The following is a 19674-nucleotide window of genomic DNA, read 5'->3' on the forward strand; positions in this document are numbered from 1 at the left end:
CTCCCTTTCTTTCTCTCTCTCACATTCTCTCACACTCCCTTCCTTCCTTTCTCTCTCTCTCCCTCCCTCCCTCCCTCCTTCTTGGCACCCTCTGTGATAAACTTCTCTTTCTCTCCTTCCTTCCTTCCCTTTCCTCCCTCCCTGTAAAAAACTTTTCCTTCCTTCCTTCCTTCCTTCCTTCCTTCCTTCCTTCCTTCCTTCCTTCCTTCTCCCTTTCTCATCTCCTTCCTTCCTCCCTCGCTGTAATAAACTTTTTTTTTCCTTCCTTCCTTCCTTCCTTCCTTCCTTCCTTCCTTCCTTCCTTCCTTCCTTCCTTCCTTCCTTCCTTCCTTCCTTCCTTCCTTCCTTCCTTCCTTCCTTCTCCGGCTTAATATTTTGGCTTAATATTCCCCCCTGCCTTCTAACACTCGGCCAAAGTCAAATATCCCTTGCCAGTAGGTGCCCCTTCCTTCCTCTCCCCGCTTCTGCCCTTGGCCCTCTGAGCCCAGCGACAGCGCCCCCCCCGCTCCCCCCCCCGCTCATTCCACCCTCTTTCCTCTTTCCACCCTCTTTCCTACGCGGACTCAGCCCTTTCGCCCTGCCCTGAAGCCGGCCCCGAGGTCTTACGCTCACTTCGTAATCAATCCCGACCCGGTTCAAGGCAATGTTGATGGTGAACGTGGAGGCGTCGTGATGCGGCATCAGGGAAGGCTGCTCGTCTGGCTTGTACCGGACGACGAAGGCCAGCTCAAACTGGGTCTGCGGAAAAGGGGAGAAACGGGCTGGGCCGGACAACGGCTTGTGGAAACCCTTAGCAAGCCGCCTTCCGTTGACAAGCCAGCTGGAGAAAGAGAAATGCTTGCAAGAAGTGATTCCAAGGAGCGACGGACGCTTTTGGGGTGCGCGCGGCCTCGCGTTTTCTCCCATTCAAATTCTCCCGCGAGGGAGGACAATTAACCAGTGGAACAGCTTGCCACTAGGCGTTGTGGGTCTTTCATCCTTGGAAGTTTTTAAGGAGAGACTTGTCTGAAATGTAGGGGGGGTGGTCCTCTGTTTGAATAGGGGGTTGGACTAGAAGTCCTTCCAGGTCCCTTCCAACTCTATTGTGATCGATTAATCAAGGAGAGAAGCATCCTGGAATTAAGGAGAGACTTCCTGACAATTAACCAGTGGAACAGCTTGCCACCAGACATACTAGGTGCTCCCTCACTGGAGGCCTTAAAGAAGAGAGTGGGCAGTCACCTGTCGGAAATGGCACAGGGCCTCCCGCTCGAGCAGGGGGTTGGACTAGATGACCTCCAGGGCCCCTTCCAGCTCTATCCCCGATGGATTGATTCGAGTTTCCAGTCCCGGCACCTAGAAATCGAACTCACCTGGGTGTAGTAGCCGGGGTAGAGCTTCTCCGTGATGGGCGCTATGTAATCCAGGAGGAACCTGTACCACTCGCGCTCAAAGTTGACCTGGTTCATGTGGATATCGATGGTCGGGACGTTCTCGTAGCCCCCCAGAATCCTCTGGTCCTTGAAAAAAACAGCGAGGAAAGTTAGGCGGTAGCTGCTCTAAAAAAAGACAAGCTGAGAATCAGTCGCTTGCCTGGCAAACTTTTCCCCAGCGGGCGACGTGGCCAAGGAAGGGACCCCCCGGCGCGAAGGAAGAATCCGGCCGCTCTCTTACCGTGTTGTCTCCCTTGGACCACTGCCCAAAGTGCTCCATCTCCTCCACCAGCTCGTTGCAAGCCGCGTCGGTGAAGAGCGGGAACCAGTAGACATCCGGGCAGGGCTGGCCGAGGGGGGGACAAGGGATGAAGTCCCGGGGGTCTTTTACCCCCGCTCGATTTCGTTTCGTTTTATAACTTTATTTCCCTTCCCTTTCCTTCCTTTTCATTTTACTCGGCTTTTCATTTTATTTTTTCACATTTTATTTTATTTTATTTTATTTTATTTCACTCTGCTTTTCACTTTATTTTTTCACATTTTATTTTATTTTTATTTTATTTCGCTTCACTTTTCATTTCATGTCATTTTTATTTTACTCAGCTTTTCCTTTTACTTCATTGTATTTATTCTATTTTATTTCACTTCACTTTTCATTTCATTTTATTTTTATTTTACTCAGCTTTTCATTTTATTTCGCTGTATTTTATTTTTATTGTTTTATTTCACTCCGCTTTTCATTTTATTTTTTCACATTTTATTTTATTTTATTTCACTTCACTTTTCATTTCATGCCATTTTTATTTTACTCGGCTTTTCCTTTTCCTTGTATTTATTCTATTTTATTTCACTTCACTTTTCATTTCATTTTATTTTTATTTTAATCAGCTTTTTATTTTATTTCGCTGTATTTTATTTTTATTTTATTTCACTCCGCTTTTCATTTTATTTTTTCACATTTTATTTTATTTTTATTTTATTTCACTTCACTTCACTTTTCATTTCATTTTATTTTTACTTTACTTGGCTTTTCAATTTACTTCATTGTATTTATTTTATTTCACTTCACTTTTCATTTTATTTCCTTTTTGCTTTACTTCGCTTTTCATTTTATTTTTATTTTACTTTGCTTTTCATTTTATTTCATTTTATTTTATTTCACTTCATTTTATTTCACTTTCCTTCATTTTTCATTTTATTTTTTCACCTTTTATTTTTTTAATTTAATTTTACTTCACTTTTATTTCGTTTTGCTTATTTTATTTTACTTCACTTTTCATTTTATTTATTTTCACTTCACCACTTTTTATTTTACTCACTTCACATTTTATTTTATATTTTATATTTTGTATCTTATTTTTTGTATATTTTATTTTATATTTTTTTATTCTATTCTATTCTATTCTATTCTATTCTATTCTATTCTATTCTATTCTATTCTATTCTATTCTATTCTATTCTATTCTATTCTATTCTATTCTATTCTTTTCATTTCATTTCATTTCATTTCATTTCATTTCATTTTAATTTTTATTTATGTAGCTGCCATCCCAGTAAACAATTATGGGCAACTCAGAATCTAAAACATAATATTACAATTAAAATTCTAAAAATACTTTAAAACAATTTTTAAAAAAATAATTCCAGTACAGGCAGTCCTCCACTCACGACCTCAATCGAGCCCCAAATTTCTTTTTGCTAAGCGGGATAGTTACGTGGGTTTTGTCCCATTTTAGGACCTTTCTTGCCAACGTTGTTAAGTGAATCACTGCAGTTCTTAAGTTAGCCACACGGTCGTTAAGTGAATCTATGCCTCCCCATTGGCTTTGCTCGCCAGAGGGTGGCAAAAGGGGATCCCGTGACTCCGGGATTCGGCGACCGTCATAAATACGAATCAGCTGCCAAGCATCCTAATTCTGATCACGTATGTGACCACGGGGATGCTGCAACGTCGCTAAGTGTGAAAAACAGTCACCGGTCGCTTTTGTAACTTTGAACGGCCACTAAGCGAAACTGCTGCAAGTCCTGGACTCTTCTCCCTTCGGCCCACCTCCCCATTCTCCTTGGCAATAAGGTAAAGGTAAAGGTTCCCCTGCACACGCGTGCTAGTCGTTTCCGAGTCTAGGGGCCGGTGCTCATCTCCGTTTCAAAGCCGAAGAGCCAGCGCTTGTCCGAGGACGTCTCCGTGGTCATGTGGCCGGCACGACTGGACGCCAAAGGCGCACGGAACGCTGTTACCTTCCCACCGTAGCGGTCCCTATTTTTCTACTTGCATTTTTACGTGCTTTCGAACTGCTAGGTTGGCAGGAGCTGGGACGGGTAACAGGCGCTCCACTCTGTTACGCGGCGCTCGGGATTCGACCCGCCCAACTGCCGACCTTCTGATCGACAAGCTCAGCGACCTAACCCACTGAGCCACACCGCGTCCCTCGGCAATGAAGACCAATTATTTACCGTTTCCAGCAATTTGCCTTTTAAGGCGTCCGTGTAGTTGGGGTGAATGTACTTCTCGTTCCAGTCCTGTTTGGTGAGAGGGGAAAAATGAATGAAAATGGGCTGGTGTGTGTGTGTGTGTGGTTTTCCTCCCAAAGGACCCTTGCTGAGGAGCATCGCCTCTCTTTTGCAAAGCCCCCTCCCCTTTTCAAACTGGGCTCAAACTAGGAAGTCACAAAGGCACAACTTGTGCCTGCAGGAAGCCGCCCAGCTCTCCTGGTTCCCAGCCGTTGTTCGTTCCAATTCATTCTGGCTCCTCCCTAATGGAAGACCGGCTTTGTGAGATTTCAGGCCCCAACATCTGCAACCCCTGCTTCTCCAGCCTCTGCCCCCCCCACCTCTTTCTGTGTCAGCCCTTCCCCTCAAATTCTCTTCCCCTGAGACGCACGGCGCGGCTTTTTAAAAATCCTTTCCAACTGGCCCCTGGTTCACCCCACACCTGCCTGCCTCTCAGGTTCCAGAGAAAGAAGCCATCGGACAGCCCTTTGTCTGAAATGGTATAGGGTTTCCTGCCTGAGCAGGGGGTTGGACTAGATGACCTCCGAGGTCCCTTCGCACTCTTCTCTATTCAATTCCATTCCAATCTCTCTATTCTATTCTATTCTATTCTATTCTATTCTATTCTATTCTATTCTATTCTATTCTATTCTATTCTATTCTATTCTATTCTATTCTATTCTATTCTATTCTATTCTATTCTATTTTCCATTCCATTCCATTCTCTCTTCACTGTGATGTATTGCAGTCTATTCTGTTCCGTTCCGTTCCATTCAATTCTCTGAATAACTAAGTTATAAATGACATAGAAAGCCTTCTCACCTCCGGGTTGCTGAAGATTTGCCAGAGATCGTTGTGCAGGTGGCTTGTCTGGTAATTCTCCAAGGACAGGATGTGCCCGAACGGCTGCTGGTTTGTCACAAACATGAACACCCCCTGCAGAAAAAAAAGCAAAGGCCTTCTATTGCATGGATCTACTCTACAGCTAGCCTTACAACTAACTGAAAGATGGGGAAATTCTGCCCCCGCGACTCTTACGAGACTATAATTCCCAATAACCCTGATGCTTCGTTTTATTCGCGGTCTGCTTCCACTTTCTTTGTCTTCTCCTGCACCTTGCATAATATAACCCTAACGGTTAGTTAGGACTGCAGGGGGGAAAAAACCCATCACAACCAGCCTGAACTTCCCTTGAGGATCTGTACACCGCACGAGGCAGGCAGAGGGCTGAGAAAATAATTACACACCCCTCACATCCTGGACGTGATCTGTTTCAACTTCTCCGTTCAGGACGCCGCTATATAGGGCGTTGCGTGCCGAAAGAGCCAGACCTAAAGATGTCTATGGATGATTTAAGAGCCTTGGTGGAGCAGTGGGCGAATGCCTCCTTAAGTAACACCAGCTGCCTGCAATTAGTGCAGGTTCGAGTCCCACCAGGCTCAAGGTTGACTCAGCCTTCCATCCTTCCGAGGTAGGTAAAATGAGGACCCAGATTGTTGGGGGCAATTAAGCTGACTTTGTAATAATGTCACTTGGGGGGTGTATGAAAGCCCTAATAAGCAGGCATATACATAGAATGAAGGCTACTGCTAAGTTTGTAAGCCGCCCTGAGTCTTCGGAGAAGGGCGGGATATAAATGGAATTAAAATAAATAAAATAAAAATAAATAAATTCTCAACCACCCAGGTCATTAGTTGTCCCAAGGATGCATTTGCATGGGGAAATAAACCTGTCGGGGCAACGTTCGGCAGTCCACCTGCATTTAAAGGACCAAGGCCACCGTTCTGAAGACAGCAAAGTCCACCTTTTGGACGGAGAGGACCAAATGGTTGGAAAGAGGGGTCAAAGAGGCCATCTATTGTCAAAACTGAACAGCCCTCCCTCAACAGAGGGGGGAAGGATACGACATCATCGGTCTCCAGTCTACAACACGGGTCCTTGCGGCAGTTCCCAGAAGGCTCCGCACCCATTTGCACCACTCAGGGGACCCCGAGGACACAGATAATCCTCCAGGTGGCCTCAAGGACTCTCTAAAAGGATGCAAATGACCGGCTCTCTGCAAGGAGTATAAATCCTTCTATTTCCCCCCCCCAACCATCCGGTCAGAGCTGAAGAAGCTTCTGGGATGAGAAGCAAAAAGTTTTCAAAGGAAAAACAACAAAGTCCGGTCGCCTCCTGAAAACGCATCTTTGGGACAGACATAAAGATGGTTTCCCCACCCCCACCCCCGCCATGCCACCACTCTGCTGAACACTCAATTCCCGCAGCGCCGTCTCCTTTGTCACCCTTTCTCCTCTTTCCTACTAACTTCTTCTGTTGGTTTCTTACGATTCAATCGTGGCCGCTGGTAATTTAGGATTGACGGCTGTAACCGCGGTTAGGACCTGTGAGCTATGGCCTGCTGTTTGTACGTACGCCGTGAGCTTTTGCGCCGGAGACCAATTCCTTGAAAGAATTCAATTCAATTCTGCCTTGGCAGAGCTGCTGGCTTCCCGTACCAACCTGCTCGCGGACGTTATGGCACAGAGCCATGTCGGCGTCCAGGTTGCCACTGTGGAAAAGGTCCAGCTGGGCTAGTTGTGACCTTAGGATGCTGCCCTTGACCAGGTAGACACTGGAAATGTATGGGACGTTCCACAGGCCACTGAGAGAGAGAGAAAGAGAGAGAGAGAGAGAGAGAGAGAGAGAGAGAGAGAGAGAGAGAGAGAGAGAGAGAGAGAGAGAGAGAGAGAGAGAAAGAAATAGGCATAAAATGAACCAGGCCGGATAATAAAGAATGAAGCAAACTGAAAAACAAATTCTTTTTGATTTTTTTTGTCCCAGCGGCTTATTTTCAAGAGGGAATCAGTAAAAGCCTGCATGGAACGCATCTTGACGCACAAGGCTTAGCGTTGTACTAGCTTGATGATGCGTCCGTGACCGAGTCAAAGCACAAAGGAAGCGCCGACAACGTTGCTGGGCTCCTTCTGAGGGATTCGCAGCCCTCAATCCTCCGGGGAAGAATGGCCTTGAGGAGAACTCTGGAAGCCTTCCTCCTGAGTCCGTCGCTCTACTCACACCCTCCGCCTCTGGACGATGTCCCGATAATCCTCCGAGCGGGCGTAATAGCCGTCCGGACTCACGGCCCCCCAGAAATTCGACCACAGCTTCCCAATGCGGCTCACGAGAGGAGCAATCACAAACCTGGCAGAGAGGGAGAGGGAGGAAGAAAGAGAGAGAGAGGGGGAGGAGAGGGAGAGAGAGAGAGAGGGAGAGGAAGAGAGAGGGAGAGAGAGACAGGGAAAGGGAGAGGGGGGAAGGAGAGAGAGAGGGAGAGAAAGAAAGGGAGAGAAAGAAAAACAGGGAGAGGGAGAGGGAGAGAGGAAGAGAAGGGAGAGGGGAGAGGGAAAGAGGGAGAGAGGGAAAGGGAGAGAGAGAGGAAGAGAGAGAGAAAGAGGGAGAGGTAGAGAAGCGAGGGAGAGAGAGGGAGGAGAGGAAGAGAGAGGAGAGGGGGGAGAGGGAAAGGGAGAGAGAGGAAAAGAGAGAGGGGGAAAGAGAGAGATGGAGAGGGAGGGAGAGGGAAGAGACAGGGAGAGGGGAGAGAGGAGAGGGAGAGAGAGAAAGAGAGAGACGGAGAGGGGGAGAGGGAGGGAGAGGGAAGAGACGGAGAGAGGAGAGGGAGAGAAGGAGGGAGAGAGAGAGGAAGAGAGAGGAAGAGAAAGAGAGAGGGTGAGAGAGAGAAAGAGAGGGGAGAGGGAGGGAGAGGAGGGGGAGAGAGAGGAAGAAAGAGAAAGAGAGGGGGAGAGGGAGGAAGAGAGATGGGGAGAGAGAGAGGGAGAGGGAGAGAGGGGGAGAGAGAGGAAGAAAGAGAAAGAGGGGGAGAGAGAGAGGGGAGAGGGAGAGAGAGGGAGAGAGGAGGGGAAGAGAGGAAGAAAGAGGAAGAGAGAGGAAGAGAGAGGAAGAAAGAGAAAGAGAGGGGGAGAGAGAGAAAGAGAGGGGAGAGGGAGGTAGAGAGAGGAAGAAAGAGAGAGGGAGAGGGAGGAAGAGAGATGGGGAGAGGGAGAGAGAAAGGGAGAGAGAGGAAGAAAGAGAAAGAGAGAAGGGGAGAGAGAAAGAGAGGGGAGAGGGAGAGAGGAGGGGGAGAGAGAGGAAGAAAGAGAAAGAGACAGGGGGAGAGAGAAAGAGAGGGGAGAGGGAGAGAGGAGGGGGAGAGAGAGGGAGAAAGAGAGGGGAGAGGGAGGAAGAGAGATGAGGAGAGGGAGAGGGAGAGGGGGAGAGAGGGGGGAGAGAGAGGAAGGGAGAAAGAGAGGGAGAGGGAGAGAGGAGAGGGGGAGAAAGGGAGGGAAAGAGAGAGGAAAGGAGAGAGAGGAAGAGAGAGAGAACAGAAGGCATTAAAAACACTTCCAAGAAGAAGAAGAAGAAGGCATGTTCATTTTTGGATGATATAGTTGTAGGAATGAGTGAGGCTATTTGTCCACTCCATCCTTAAAAGCACTCCAGAGAGCCAAGGTAATTCATACTCTCTCCACAGGTAGACCTTGAATTATGACCACAACTGAGCCCAAAACATCTGTTGCTAAGTGAGACATTTGTTAAGTGAATTTTGCCTCATTTTACAACCTTTCTTGCCACCTTAAGTGTATCACTGCAGTTGTTAAGTTAGCCACGCGGTTGTTAAGTGAATCTGGCTTCCCCATCGAGCTTGCTGGTCAGAAGGTCACAAAAGGGGATCACAAGACCCCCGGGACACAGCGACCGTCATAAATATGAGCCAGTTACCAAGCAACTGAATTTTGATCACGCGATCATGGCAGATGCAGCAAAGGTTGTAATTGTGAAAAACGGTCATAAGTCAATTTTTTCAGTGCCGTTGTAACTCCGAATGGTCACTAAAATGAACTGTTGTAAGTTGAGGACTGCCTGTATAAAAATGCAAAATACATTTGCATATCCTTAGGGATTCAGCCTCAAAATCCAACAATAATTAAAATTCCACAGCAGGAGTGGACAACAGAATCTGTTGTGATCTAGCAGATCCCTCTATGATGTATAGAAAGGAACAGCAGAGTCTTCCTGACAGTTAGAACAATTAGCCAGTGGAACAACCTGCCTCCAGACTGGACAGCCATTTGTCTGAAATGGAATAGGTTCTCCTGCCTGAGCAGAGGGTTGGACTAGATGACCTCCAAGGTCCCTTCCAACTTTGTCTATTCTATTCTATTCTATTCTATTCTGTTCTGTTCTGTTCTGTTCTGTTCTATTCTATTCTATTCTATTCTACTCTACTCTATTCTAATTATTCCTTCTATTCTATTCTATTCTATTCTATTCTATTCTATTCTATTCTATTCTATTCTATTCTATTCTATTCTATTCTACTCTATTCTATTCTAATTATTCCTTCAATTCAATTCAATTCAATTCAATTCAATTCAATTCAATTCAATTCAATTCAATTCAATGCAATTCTATTCATTCCTTCCATTTCATTCTATTCTATTCCATTCTCTATTCTATTCTGTTCTATTCTATTCTATTCTATTCTATTCTATTCTATTCTATTCTATTCTATTCTACTCTATTCTATTCTATTCTAATTATTCCTTCAATTCAATTCAATTCAATTCAATTCAATTCAATTCAATTCAATTCTATTCTATTCTATTCATTCCTTCCATTTCATTCTATTCTATTCCATTCTCTATTCTATTCTGTTCTATTCTGTTCTGTTCTATTCTCCATTCCTATTCTATTCTATTCTATTCTATTCTATTCTATTCTATTCTATTCTATTCTATTCTATTCTATTCTATTCTATTCTATTCTATTCTATTCTATTCTATCCCATCCCATCCCATATTCTATTCCCTTCCCTTCCCTTCCCTTCCCTTCCCTTTGGCCTGCCAGTCCCAGGAGGGCAACCTACAGGGCAAAACCCAACTCACTTATTCTGTTCCATCAGGATCTGCAGGGCATCGGGGTTCTTGAGCACCACCTCGGCATCAAGACTGAAGTAATATTCACACGCCGGGTTCTGCTTGCACATATTCCTGGAAGGGGCGGAAGCACACGACTCGGGTCCCAGCCTCAGGGGAAAAAGAACCGAGTTTGGGGTGAGGTGGGTGGGGGGGAAACCTCTCCGCGTTTCTTACATGCTCAGGTTGCGAGCATCGGCGTTCTCCAGATTATCCTCCGGCCCCATCACTTTGAGGGAGCGATATTCCTGGCCGTGCTTCTCCACAAAGGAGCTCACCTGGGACAGGTGATGTCTCTCCTGCGTGCGACAAGAAGAGAGAGAGGTTACCCAGGGGCCAGTCACCCTGGCAAAGCTGCCTCATTTACTGTCACCGATCCGGCCCCGGACTCCTCTCCAGATGCCAGTTCAGAGGAGGAGAGCGAGTCTGAGCCAAGTGTTGCTCAGGATAGGGTCTCGGAGAGGGCCAGCCTGACGGGCCCGCCTCAGCTGGGTCAATCGGAGGATCTCTGTGAAGATCTGACCTGGAAAGTTAATACGACCCAGGTGGCCAGAAAGGCCCAACACAGGCTTCACTTTCTCAGGGTCTTGCAGAAGAACAGGGTAGAACAACGGCTAATGACCCTCTTTTACCGGTCTACTATAGAGAGCATCCTCTCGTACTGCATTGTGGTTTGGTATGCTGGTCTGACAGCCGCGGATAGGCCAGCATTACAGAGGGTGGTGAGCACAGCACAAGACATTGTGGGCTGTCCCCCTGACACCACTGGATGACCTCGCCAGGGCCCGCTGCCTTGGAAGAATGAGGAAAATCCTCAGGGACGACTCACACCCTGGACGGTATCTCTTTACTCTCCTACCATCAGGTAGGAGATACAGGAGTAGAGCCAGCCGCACCAACAGCTTTTATCCGTGGGCTGTCAAGCTTTTGAATGGGAAATAATTTTTATAAACTTTATCCATGATTGACTTGAGAGGCCGGTGCGTGGTGCCATTAGCTCACATGGTGTAATAAGATGGAGGGTTTGTTGTCACTGTGAGTTGGGGGGGGCACGAAGGGAGGCTCAGCCAATCTCAATGTATACATGTACTTTGATAATAAAGGTTGATTCATTCAAGCTGAAGAAGGCGAGCTGCAACAAGCTGGCCAGGAGGCTCCAGGCAGGGACCGGGAGTAGCTGCCCTCCGTTTGCAATGAGGAGGAGGCGGAGTCCACACCTCCTCCTGATCCGAGGACACGTAGAGCAGAGAGGAGGCAGCTAGACTATACATGGGGTCAGCTAGACTATACATGAGGAGGCAACCTCGCCTGTCATGAAGGGCTGCACCGGCATCGCCTACTTAGCCCCGCCCTGAGTTTTGTTGGAGCAACGTGGCCAGTTTGGTGCTTTTGTGTTCTTGTGCCGTGTATCCTGGTCTGTTCCAATTCCTGGACTTTGTGGGTGCCCATTGGTTACCCAGTGACTCTACTAAGCTTGGAATCCGGATCTGTGTAACAGGGCTGCTTTCCGGGGGGGCCTGTTTGGGGAGGCCCCCCCCGGGGAGAGAGAGAGAGAGAGAGAGAGAGAGAGAGAGAGAGAGAGAGAGAGAGAGAGAGAGAGAGACGCAGCACATTCACCGTTTGTCCTTGTGGGTTATGAATCGGGAGGAGTGGGGGGGGGCTGCCTTCTCAGCCAGATATCTCGACTCACGTGATTGTGGATGAAAAGGTGGATTTTCTTTTTCGGATAGCGAAGAAGCTGGAGCCTTTTGAAGAACTGGTCGAGGAAAGGGGTGGGCTGCTCAATAAAGACGCCAATCACCGTCAGAGGAAGTGCATCCTCCTGCAGAGTGGGGCGTGGGGGGTTGGTGAAAAGAAGATCAGACTCAAAAGTTCACAAATCCACTGCTCTGGATCTGATCCTGTTTTGTGAGCTGAAGATAAGTCACCTTATATAGCAATAGCAGTTTAAGACTTACATCCCACTTCACCGTGCTTTACAGCTCCTCTCTCAACGGTTTTTCAGAGTCAGCCTGTTGCCCCCCCCCCCCAACAATCTGGCTTGGGTGAGCTGTGGGCCTTCCCTCCAAGACACATCTGGCTGAGTATTTCTCGCGCAAGGTTGCTCTCCGTAGAATAATTGGCAAGCAAACGTATTCTATCAGTCGTGTTGAGATGGCTCAGGTAGTGTATGGCAATAGCACTTAGACTTATATACCGCTTCAGAGTGCTTTGCAGCCCTGTCTAAGCGGTTTACAGAGTCAGCCATGTTGCCCCCCCCCCCCAATCTGGCTCCTTATTTTACCGACCACGGAAGGCTGAGTCAACCTTGAGCCGGTCAGGATCGAACTCCCGGCAGTGGGGAGAGTCAGCCTGCAATGCTGCCTTCTAACCACTGCACCACCCCGGCTTCCTTCCTTCCTTCCTTCCTTCCTTCCTTCCTTCCTTCCTTCCTTCCTTCCTTCCTTCCTTCCTTCCTTCCTTCCTTCCTTCCTTTCCAAGCAATAAGACTTATATACTGCTACACAGTGCTTTACAGCCCTCTCTCAGCAGTTTAGCTACCGTATTGGCCCCAAACAATCTAGGTCCTCATTTTACCAACCTCAGAAGGATGGAAGGCTGAGTCAACCTTGAGACGGTCAGGATCGAACTCCTGGCTGTGGGCAGAGTCAGCCTTCAAAGCTGCATTTTAACCACTACATACCCTGGATGGATGGATGGATGGATGGAAGGAAGGAAGGAAGGAAGGAAGGAAGGACAATAGCAATGGCCCTTAGACTTATATACTGCTTCACAGTGCTTTTACAGCCCTCTCTAAGCCGTTTACAATGTCAACATCTAGCCCCCCCCATCCATCTGGGTCTTCATTTTACCGACCTCGGAAGGATGGAAGGCTGAGTAAAACCTTGAGCCGGTCAGGATCGAACTGCAGGCAGAATTAGCCTGCAGTACGCAGTGGCTCAGTGGGTTAGGACGCTGAGCTTGTCGATCAGAAGGTCGGCAGTTTGGCGGGTCGAATCCCGAGTGCCGCGTAACAGAGTGAGCGCCTGTTACTCGTCCCAGCTTCTGCCAACCTAGCAGTTCGAAAGCACGTAAAAATGCAAGTAGGAAAATAGGGACCACTCCGGTGGGAAGGTCACAGCGTTCCGTGCGCCTTTGGCGTCTAGTCATGCCGGCCACATGACCATGGAGACGTCCTCGGACAAGCGCTGGCTCTTCGGCTTTGAAACGGAGATGAGCACCGGCCCCTAGAGTCGGAAACGACTAGCACACATGTGCGGGGGAACCTTTACCTTTACCTTTACCTTTACTGCCTTCTAACCACTGTGCCACCACGGCTCTTTTTTATGTAAAAAAAAAGGCAGCTAATTTGTAAGTGGAGGCTACATTTTTTAATCAACATTCCCACTTCCTGGCTGCATCATCCCAGGCAAGCCAAAAAAAAACCATAACCCCCTCAAAACCAAGTTTTCTTGCTAAAATACCAGAGCAATTCAGCCTTGGCAATCTGGCAAGCGTAAGACCCGATTTAAAACGCGTCTCCCTTCAAACGTCCACACATGGGGGAAAGCTTGGCCTTTCAAGTCTACAAATTATTCAGAACCTCTTAACAGGAAAGTCCTACCTTCTAGCGGAAATACAGGACTCTTTTCCACGGCGTTAAGACAAGCAAGGAAACCATGCAAAAGTACTTTTTTTCTTTCTTTTTTTTAACACCTTCCCAGAATCTTACTTTCAAGCCCCGGAGAGTCTTCAGGCCTTCTTTGCAAACGGAGCAGCCCGTCTCAAAGGTCCAGGACTGAGGGATGTAGTTCCCCAGGTAATTCAGCTGCAGCTTTGGGGGGGAAGAGAAAGATTCCCAAAGGCTGCGTTCACGGCGCTGAAACACAAAACTTCCTTCCTTTGTCAATCTGATCCCGCTATAATATTCTTTCCCATCACCCACCACCCAGGGCCCTGAAACTGGGCTGGCTTCCTTTGGGCTAAGCCAGGGGTAGGCAACCTCGGCTCTTTTATGACTCCTGGACTTCAATTCCCAGAATTCCTGAGTCAGCTATGCTGACTCAGGAATTCTGGGAGTTGAAGTCCTGACTCAGGAATCCTGGGAGTTGAAGTCCTGACTCAGGAATCCTGGGAGTTGAAGTCCATGAGTCATACGCAGTGCTTGGCCTCTAAGCTCCATCCTGAATCTCTGAAACATTTCCTGTCTCGGCAGAGGGAAATCAAAGCCCAGACGAGCTCTGATCCAGAGCAAGCAGGACAGGAGTGCTGTGGTCCTGGACAGGCGACCACAACTGAGCACGAAACATACGTTGTGCTAAGTGAGACATTTGTTAAGGGAGTTTAGCACCATTTTTACGACCTTTCTTGCCACAGCTGTCAAGGGAATCCCTGTAGTTGTTAAGTTAAAAAAGAAGAGCCTGGGCTGCCATCTGTCAGAAATGGTGTAGGCAGTCTCCGGCTTGGGCGAGTGGGTTGGACTAGATGACCTCCAAGGTCCCTTCCAACTCTGTCTATTCTATTCTATTCTATTCTATTCTATTCTATTCTATTCTATTCTATTCTATTCTATTCTATTCTATTCTATTCTATTCTATTCTATTCTATTCTATTCTATTCCTCCACTCCATTATTCTATTCTATTCTATTCTATTCTATTCTATTCTATTCTATTCTATTCTATTCTATTCTATTCTATTATTCTATTCTATTCTATTCTATTCTATTCTATTCTATTCTATTCTATTCTTCTTTCCTCATTCTATTCTATTCTATTCTATTGTATTCTATTCTATTGTATTCTATTCTATTCTATTGTATTCTATTGTATTCTATTCTATTCTATTCTATTCTATTCTATTCTATTCTATTCTATTCTTCTATTGTATTCTATTCTATTGTATTGTATTGTATTGTATTGTATTGTATTGTATTGTATTGTATTGTATTGTATTGTATTCTATTCTATTCTATTCTATTCTATTCTATTCTATTCTATTCTATTCTATTCTATCCTGTTCTGTTTTGTTCTATTCTATTTCTATTCTATTCTTCTTTCCTCATTCTATTCTATTCTATTCTATTCTATTCTATTCTATTCTATTCTATTCTATTCTATTCTATTTCTATTCTGTTCTATTTTATTCTATTTCTATTCTTATTCTACTCTACTCTACTCTATTCTATTCTATTCTATTCTATTCTATTCTATTCTATTCTATTCTATTCTATTCTATTCTATTCTTTCCTCACTCTATTCTATTCTATTCTATTCTATTCTATTCTATTCTATTCTATTCTATTCTATTCTATTCTATTCTATTCTATTCTATTCTGTTCTGTTCTGTTTTGTTCTATTCTATTTCTATTCTATTCTTCTTTCCTCATTCTATTCTATTCTATTCTATTCTATTCTATTCTATTCTATTCTATTCTATTCTTCTATTGTATTCTATTCTATTCTATTCTATTCTATTCTATTCTATTCTATTCTATTCTATTCTATTCTATTCTATTCTATTCTACTCTATTCTATTCTATTCTATTCTGTTTTGTTCTATTCTATTCTATTCTATTCTATCCTGTTCTGTTTTGTTCTATTCTATTTCTATTCTATTCTTCTTTCCTCATTCTATTCTATTCTATTCTATTCTATTCTATTCTATTCTATTCTATTCTATTCTATTTCTATTCTGTTCTATTTTATTCTATTTCTATTCTTATTCTACTCTACTCTACTCTACTCTACTCTATTCTATTCTATTCTATTCTAATTCTATTCTATTCTATTCTATTCTATTCTATTCTATTCTATTCTATTCTATTCTATTCTACTCTACTCTAATTCTATTCTACTCTACTCTACTCTACTCTACTCTACTCTATTCTATTCTTCTTTCCTTATTCTATTCTATTCTATTCTATTCTATTCTATTCTATTCTATTCTATTCTATTCTATTCTATCCTGTTCTGTTTTGTTCTATTCTATTCTATTCTATTCTATTCTATTCTATTCTATTCTATTCTATTCTATTCTATTCTATTCTATTCTATTCTATTCTACTCTACTCTACTCTAATTCTATTCTACTCTACTCTACTCTACTCTACTCTACTCTATTCTATTCTTCTTTCCTTATTCTATTCTATTCTATTCTATTCTATTCTATTCTATTCTATTCTATTCTATTCTATTCTATTCTATTCTATTCTATTTCTATTTCTATTTCTATTCTGTTCTATTTTATTCTATTTCTATTCTTATTCTACTCTACTCTACTTCTATTCTAGTCCTGTCCTGTCCTATCCTATCCTATGCTATCCTATCTTAGTCTAGTCTAGTCTAGTCACATGGTTCTTAAGTGTTTCTGGTTTCCCCATTGACTTTGCTGGTCAGAAAGTCGCAAAAACAGATCACACGACCCTGCGACTGTCATAAATACGAGCCCGTTGCCAAGCGTCCGAATTTTGATCACATGACCATGGGGGATGCTATAAGAGTTTTGCTGGAGGAGCCAAGATGGTGGACAGGCAGCAAAGGCTGTAAAGAGCTCCTCCAAAAGTAGCAGATTTCATTTCATTTTCTTTTTATTTTAACTTTTTAAGCCTTTTTAACCCTGCATCTTAACCTACTTTTAACCTATTTTAACTCATTTTTACAAGGGACGCGGTGGCTCAGGGGGTTAGGACGCTGAGCTTGTCGATCAGAAGGTCGGCAGTTTGGCGGGTCGAATCCCAAGTGCTGCGTAACAGAGTGAGCGCCTGTTACTCGTCCCAGCTTCTGCCAACCTAGCAGTTCGAAAGCACGTAAAAATGCAAGTAGAAAAATAGGGACCGCTACGGTGGGAAGGGAACAGCGTTCCGTGCGCCTTTGGCATCCAGTCATGCCAACCACAGGACCACGGAGACGTCCTCGGACAAGCGCTGGCTCTTCGGCTTTGAAATGGAGATGAGCACCGGCTCCTAGAGTCGGAAACGACTAGCACGCGTGTGCAGGGGAACCTTTACCTTTTACCTAACCCATTTTTAACCTACTTTTAAATCTGTTTTAACCCTGGTCAAAGACTTTTTATACAGGACATATACCGGAGAGGCTACCATTGTTTTACCTACATTTCAACAACTCTACGAGCCAGGATTACCAAGAATGGGGAAAAGGAGAAAGAGACAGCAGTGTTCACTCGGCGGCACAGAGTCCTTCCGAGCCACTGGAGCAGCAGAGAATGGAAGATTTCGCTGCAAATCTGTAACTTTGGACGGTCACTAAATGAGCTGTTGTCAATTGAGGACCGCCTGCGTACACATCCTAGAAGGCTGTCTAGTTCCAGGCAGCTGGGATATGCGGCATACCTTGGTGGGCCCGTTTCCATGAATCACAACTGGGAGGGTATCAAACGCCAGATTCCGCAGTCTCACCCGGCCGTTTTCGAATTTCAGAGCCACTTCGTCTTCAGAAGCAAAGAAGCAGAGAAACAGAATGAAACGAACAAACAGACAGACAAAAGGTTCTTTCTCGCAGGTATCCCTGGAGAGTTAGTGGTTTGGGGAAATCAATAATTTGACACCAGCTTGTCATGGCTGACATTCTGCTTGCCTCACTTCCCAACTTGGCCTGCCTGACATTTGCGATGGGGGAGGGAGGAAGAAGTGGAATGTGGGAGGATGTAAGTAGTGTGTGTGTGTGTGTGTGTGTGTGTATGTGTCTGGGATCCACACTGTGCCGGGCAAGGAAGGAAGCAAGTCACTTCAGCTCAAGACCACAGAAAGAACGTGGAGATGGGAGAAAGCACGCCCACGCTCCATTGCTAAAGCAAAACAAGCATTGCTCATGGGACGCTGACCCATTGCAAGGGTGTGTGTGTCTGTGTCTGTGTGTCTGTGTGTGTGTCTGTGTGTGGCCAGGGGAAAAAGAGCAGTTAAGTGTAAAGTTTTTGCGCCAATTCGCCAGATGCTCACTTCTTTAACCAGGCTAAAACGTGCTCTTGGGGAACCCTCGGAGAGGAGATTTCATTTTTGCAACTGACTAAGTGGGATGGATGACACTCAGCTTTTCAAAGCAGCCGTGTCTTTAGTAAACACCCACTCCAAGCCAAAAGGCAGGTAGCCTTTCCCACCTGATGCAAGGGGAGTGGGATTTTTGAGAGCAACCCACCCAGTTTGACTAAAGCCACCACCAAAAAAGGTTTCTAAAGACGTCAGCTAAACCTTTCAGGGTGTCAACCTCTGGGCAAGGAATAGCACCCCAAATTTTCCGCCCACTGTTTCAAACAAGCTTGGTAGCTGCGGTTTCTCGTACCGTCTGCTGCCTGAGCTGCATTTTTAAACGAAAGCTGTCGTTTGAGTCCAAATGGAACTGCGTGGCGAACCAAACAAGTGATTTGGGCAGAGGCCTCGGAGACCCCACCCCACCCCACCCCAGGCGGCCGTTAAGTCCGGCGAAGCTTGTTTATCGCTCCCCAAGCAAGAGCGGGAGACTCAACCTTAAGACGGCCAAGGTTTGATTCCTGATGGCAGGGAACAGCCTTTTTTTTTTCCCTTCCCCACGCGGATGCTCACCTAGAGCGCCGTTAAGATTCTGGAAGATCCGGCACCTGTGATCCAAAGTGATATTGATGGTCCTCTGCAGAGGAAGAAGGAAAAACACACACACAAAAAGGGGGCAAACGTGGTAAGGGCTGAAAGAGGTGACTGTTAAAGACGGCCACGTCGCTCTCTAGCGAAACCGAAAAGCCGGAAGGAGTCCGCCAGCACCTTTTCTGCCTAACCTCTTTTAGGAAAAGGCAGGATCTCTGGGACCTGTTCTGTGCAGACTCCTGATTAAGGATGGGCAGGAAAGTGTCTAAAAGGAGAATGAGAGGGTTGGTCGACATCAAGAGAGGACAACACAAGGCAGATTCCTGCTAAGACTTCAGAGACAAGCTGGGAAAGCATTACTGCCAGAGAGCCGACACACTTTTGGAGGAATTGGTTCCACTCCTACTGCCGTGAAAGACCACGGCTGAAGACAACTGCCCACCACTTTAACAGAATAACCCGGCTGGAAGGGACCTCGGGAGGTCTTCTAGTCCAGCCCCCTGCTCAAGGAGGAGACCTTACGGCAGTCATGGCGAACCTTTCGGGAGACCCGAGTGCCCAAACTGCAACCCAAAACCCACTTGTGTATCGTCAGGGGGCCGGGTGGGCGTGGCCCATCGGGTGGGCGTGGCTGCGGTGGTCACGGCAGACCGGGTGGGACTAAAAAGTTCAATCAATCAATTCCAACTTTGCGAGATCTTTTTTTTCCCCCAGCGATAAAGTTGAAATCAATCGATTGATTGAACCTTTTTTTTTTTTTTTGCACACGGCGGCGGAGGCCTAAAGCGAAAAGGTTTTATAAAACCCATCTGAAGGCCTAGGACTGGGGTGACGGTGCGTGTGCCCACGGAGAGCGCTCTGCGTGCCACCTGTGGCACGCGTGCCACAGGTTCGCCACCACGGCCTTATAGCATTCCAGACAAGTGACTAGTCCAGTCTCTTCTTAAAAACCTCCAGTGTTGGAGCCCTCACAATTTCTGGAGGCAAGCCGTCCCACTGGTTAATTGTTTACGTGCCCAGAGATCTGCCACGTCTTCCATGGTTCAATTTATCAGGGGCAAAACCATGCAAGGCCAACCCACAGGTGCCTTTTCGGGAGGCAACTGAACTTTCCTGATTTTCTCTGAAGGCATTTCGCTTCTCCTCCAAGAAGCTTCTTCGGCTCTGACTGGATGGCGGGGAATGGAAAGATCTATACTCCTTGCAGACCGCTGGTCCTTTGCCTTCTTTTAGAGCGCCGTTGCGGCCACTTGGAGGGTTTACCT

General features: G+C 45.9%; 1 protein-coding gene across 1 annotated transcript in view; it reads right to left on the minus strand.

The window, feature by feature from the left end:
- Nucleotides 1-19674, minus strand: part of PLOD1 (procollagen-lysine,2-oxoglutarate 5-dioxygenase 1) — a 30116-nt gene that overhangs the window by 1168 nt on the left and 9274 nt on the right. Inside the window, exons 6-18 of the mRNA XM_081341486.1 lie at nt 18392-18455; nt 17186-17283; nt 13569-13670; nt 11547-11678; nt 10034-10155; nt 9827-9931; nt 6960-7085; nt 6405-6546; nt 4725-4838; nt 3867-3932; nt 1654-1758; nt 1353-1499; nt 613-738 (exon numbers count right to left, since the gene is read on the minus strand). Coding sequence (XP_081197612.1) covers nt 613-738; nt 1353-1499; nt 1654-1758; nt 3867-3932; nt 4725-4838; nt 6405-6546; nt 6960-7085; nt 9827-9931; nt 10034-10155; nt 11547-11678; nt 13569-13670; nt 17186-17283; nt 18392-18455 — 1449 coding nt within the window. The remainder of the gene's footprint in view (nt 1-612; nt 739-1352; nt 1500-1653; nt 1759-3866; nt 3933-4724; nt 4839-6404; nt 6547-6959; nt 7086-9826; nt 9932-10033; nt 10156-11546; nt 11679-13568; nt 13671-17185; nt 17284-18391; nt 18456-19674) is intronic.

Source organism: Vipera berus (assembly GCF_964194415.1).
Source record: "Vipera berus genome assembly, chromosome: 17".
NCBI lineage: Eukaryota > Metazoa > Chordata > Lepidosauria > Squamata > Viperidae > Vipera > Vipera berus.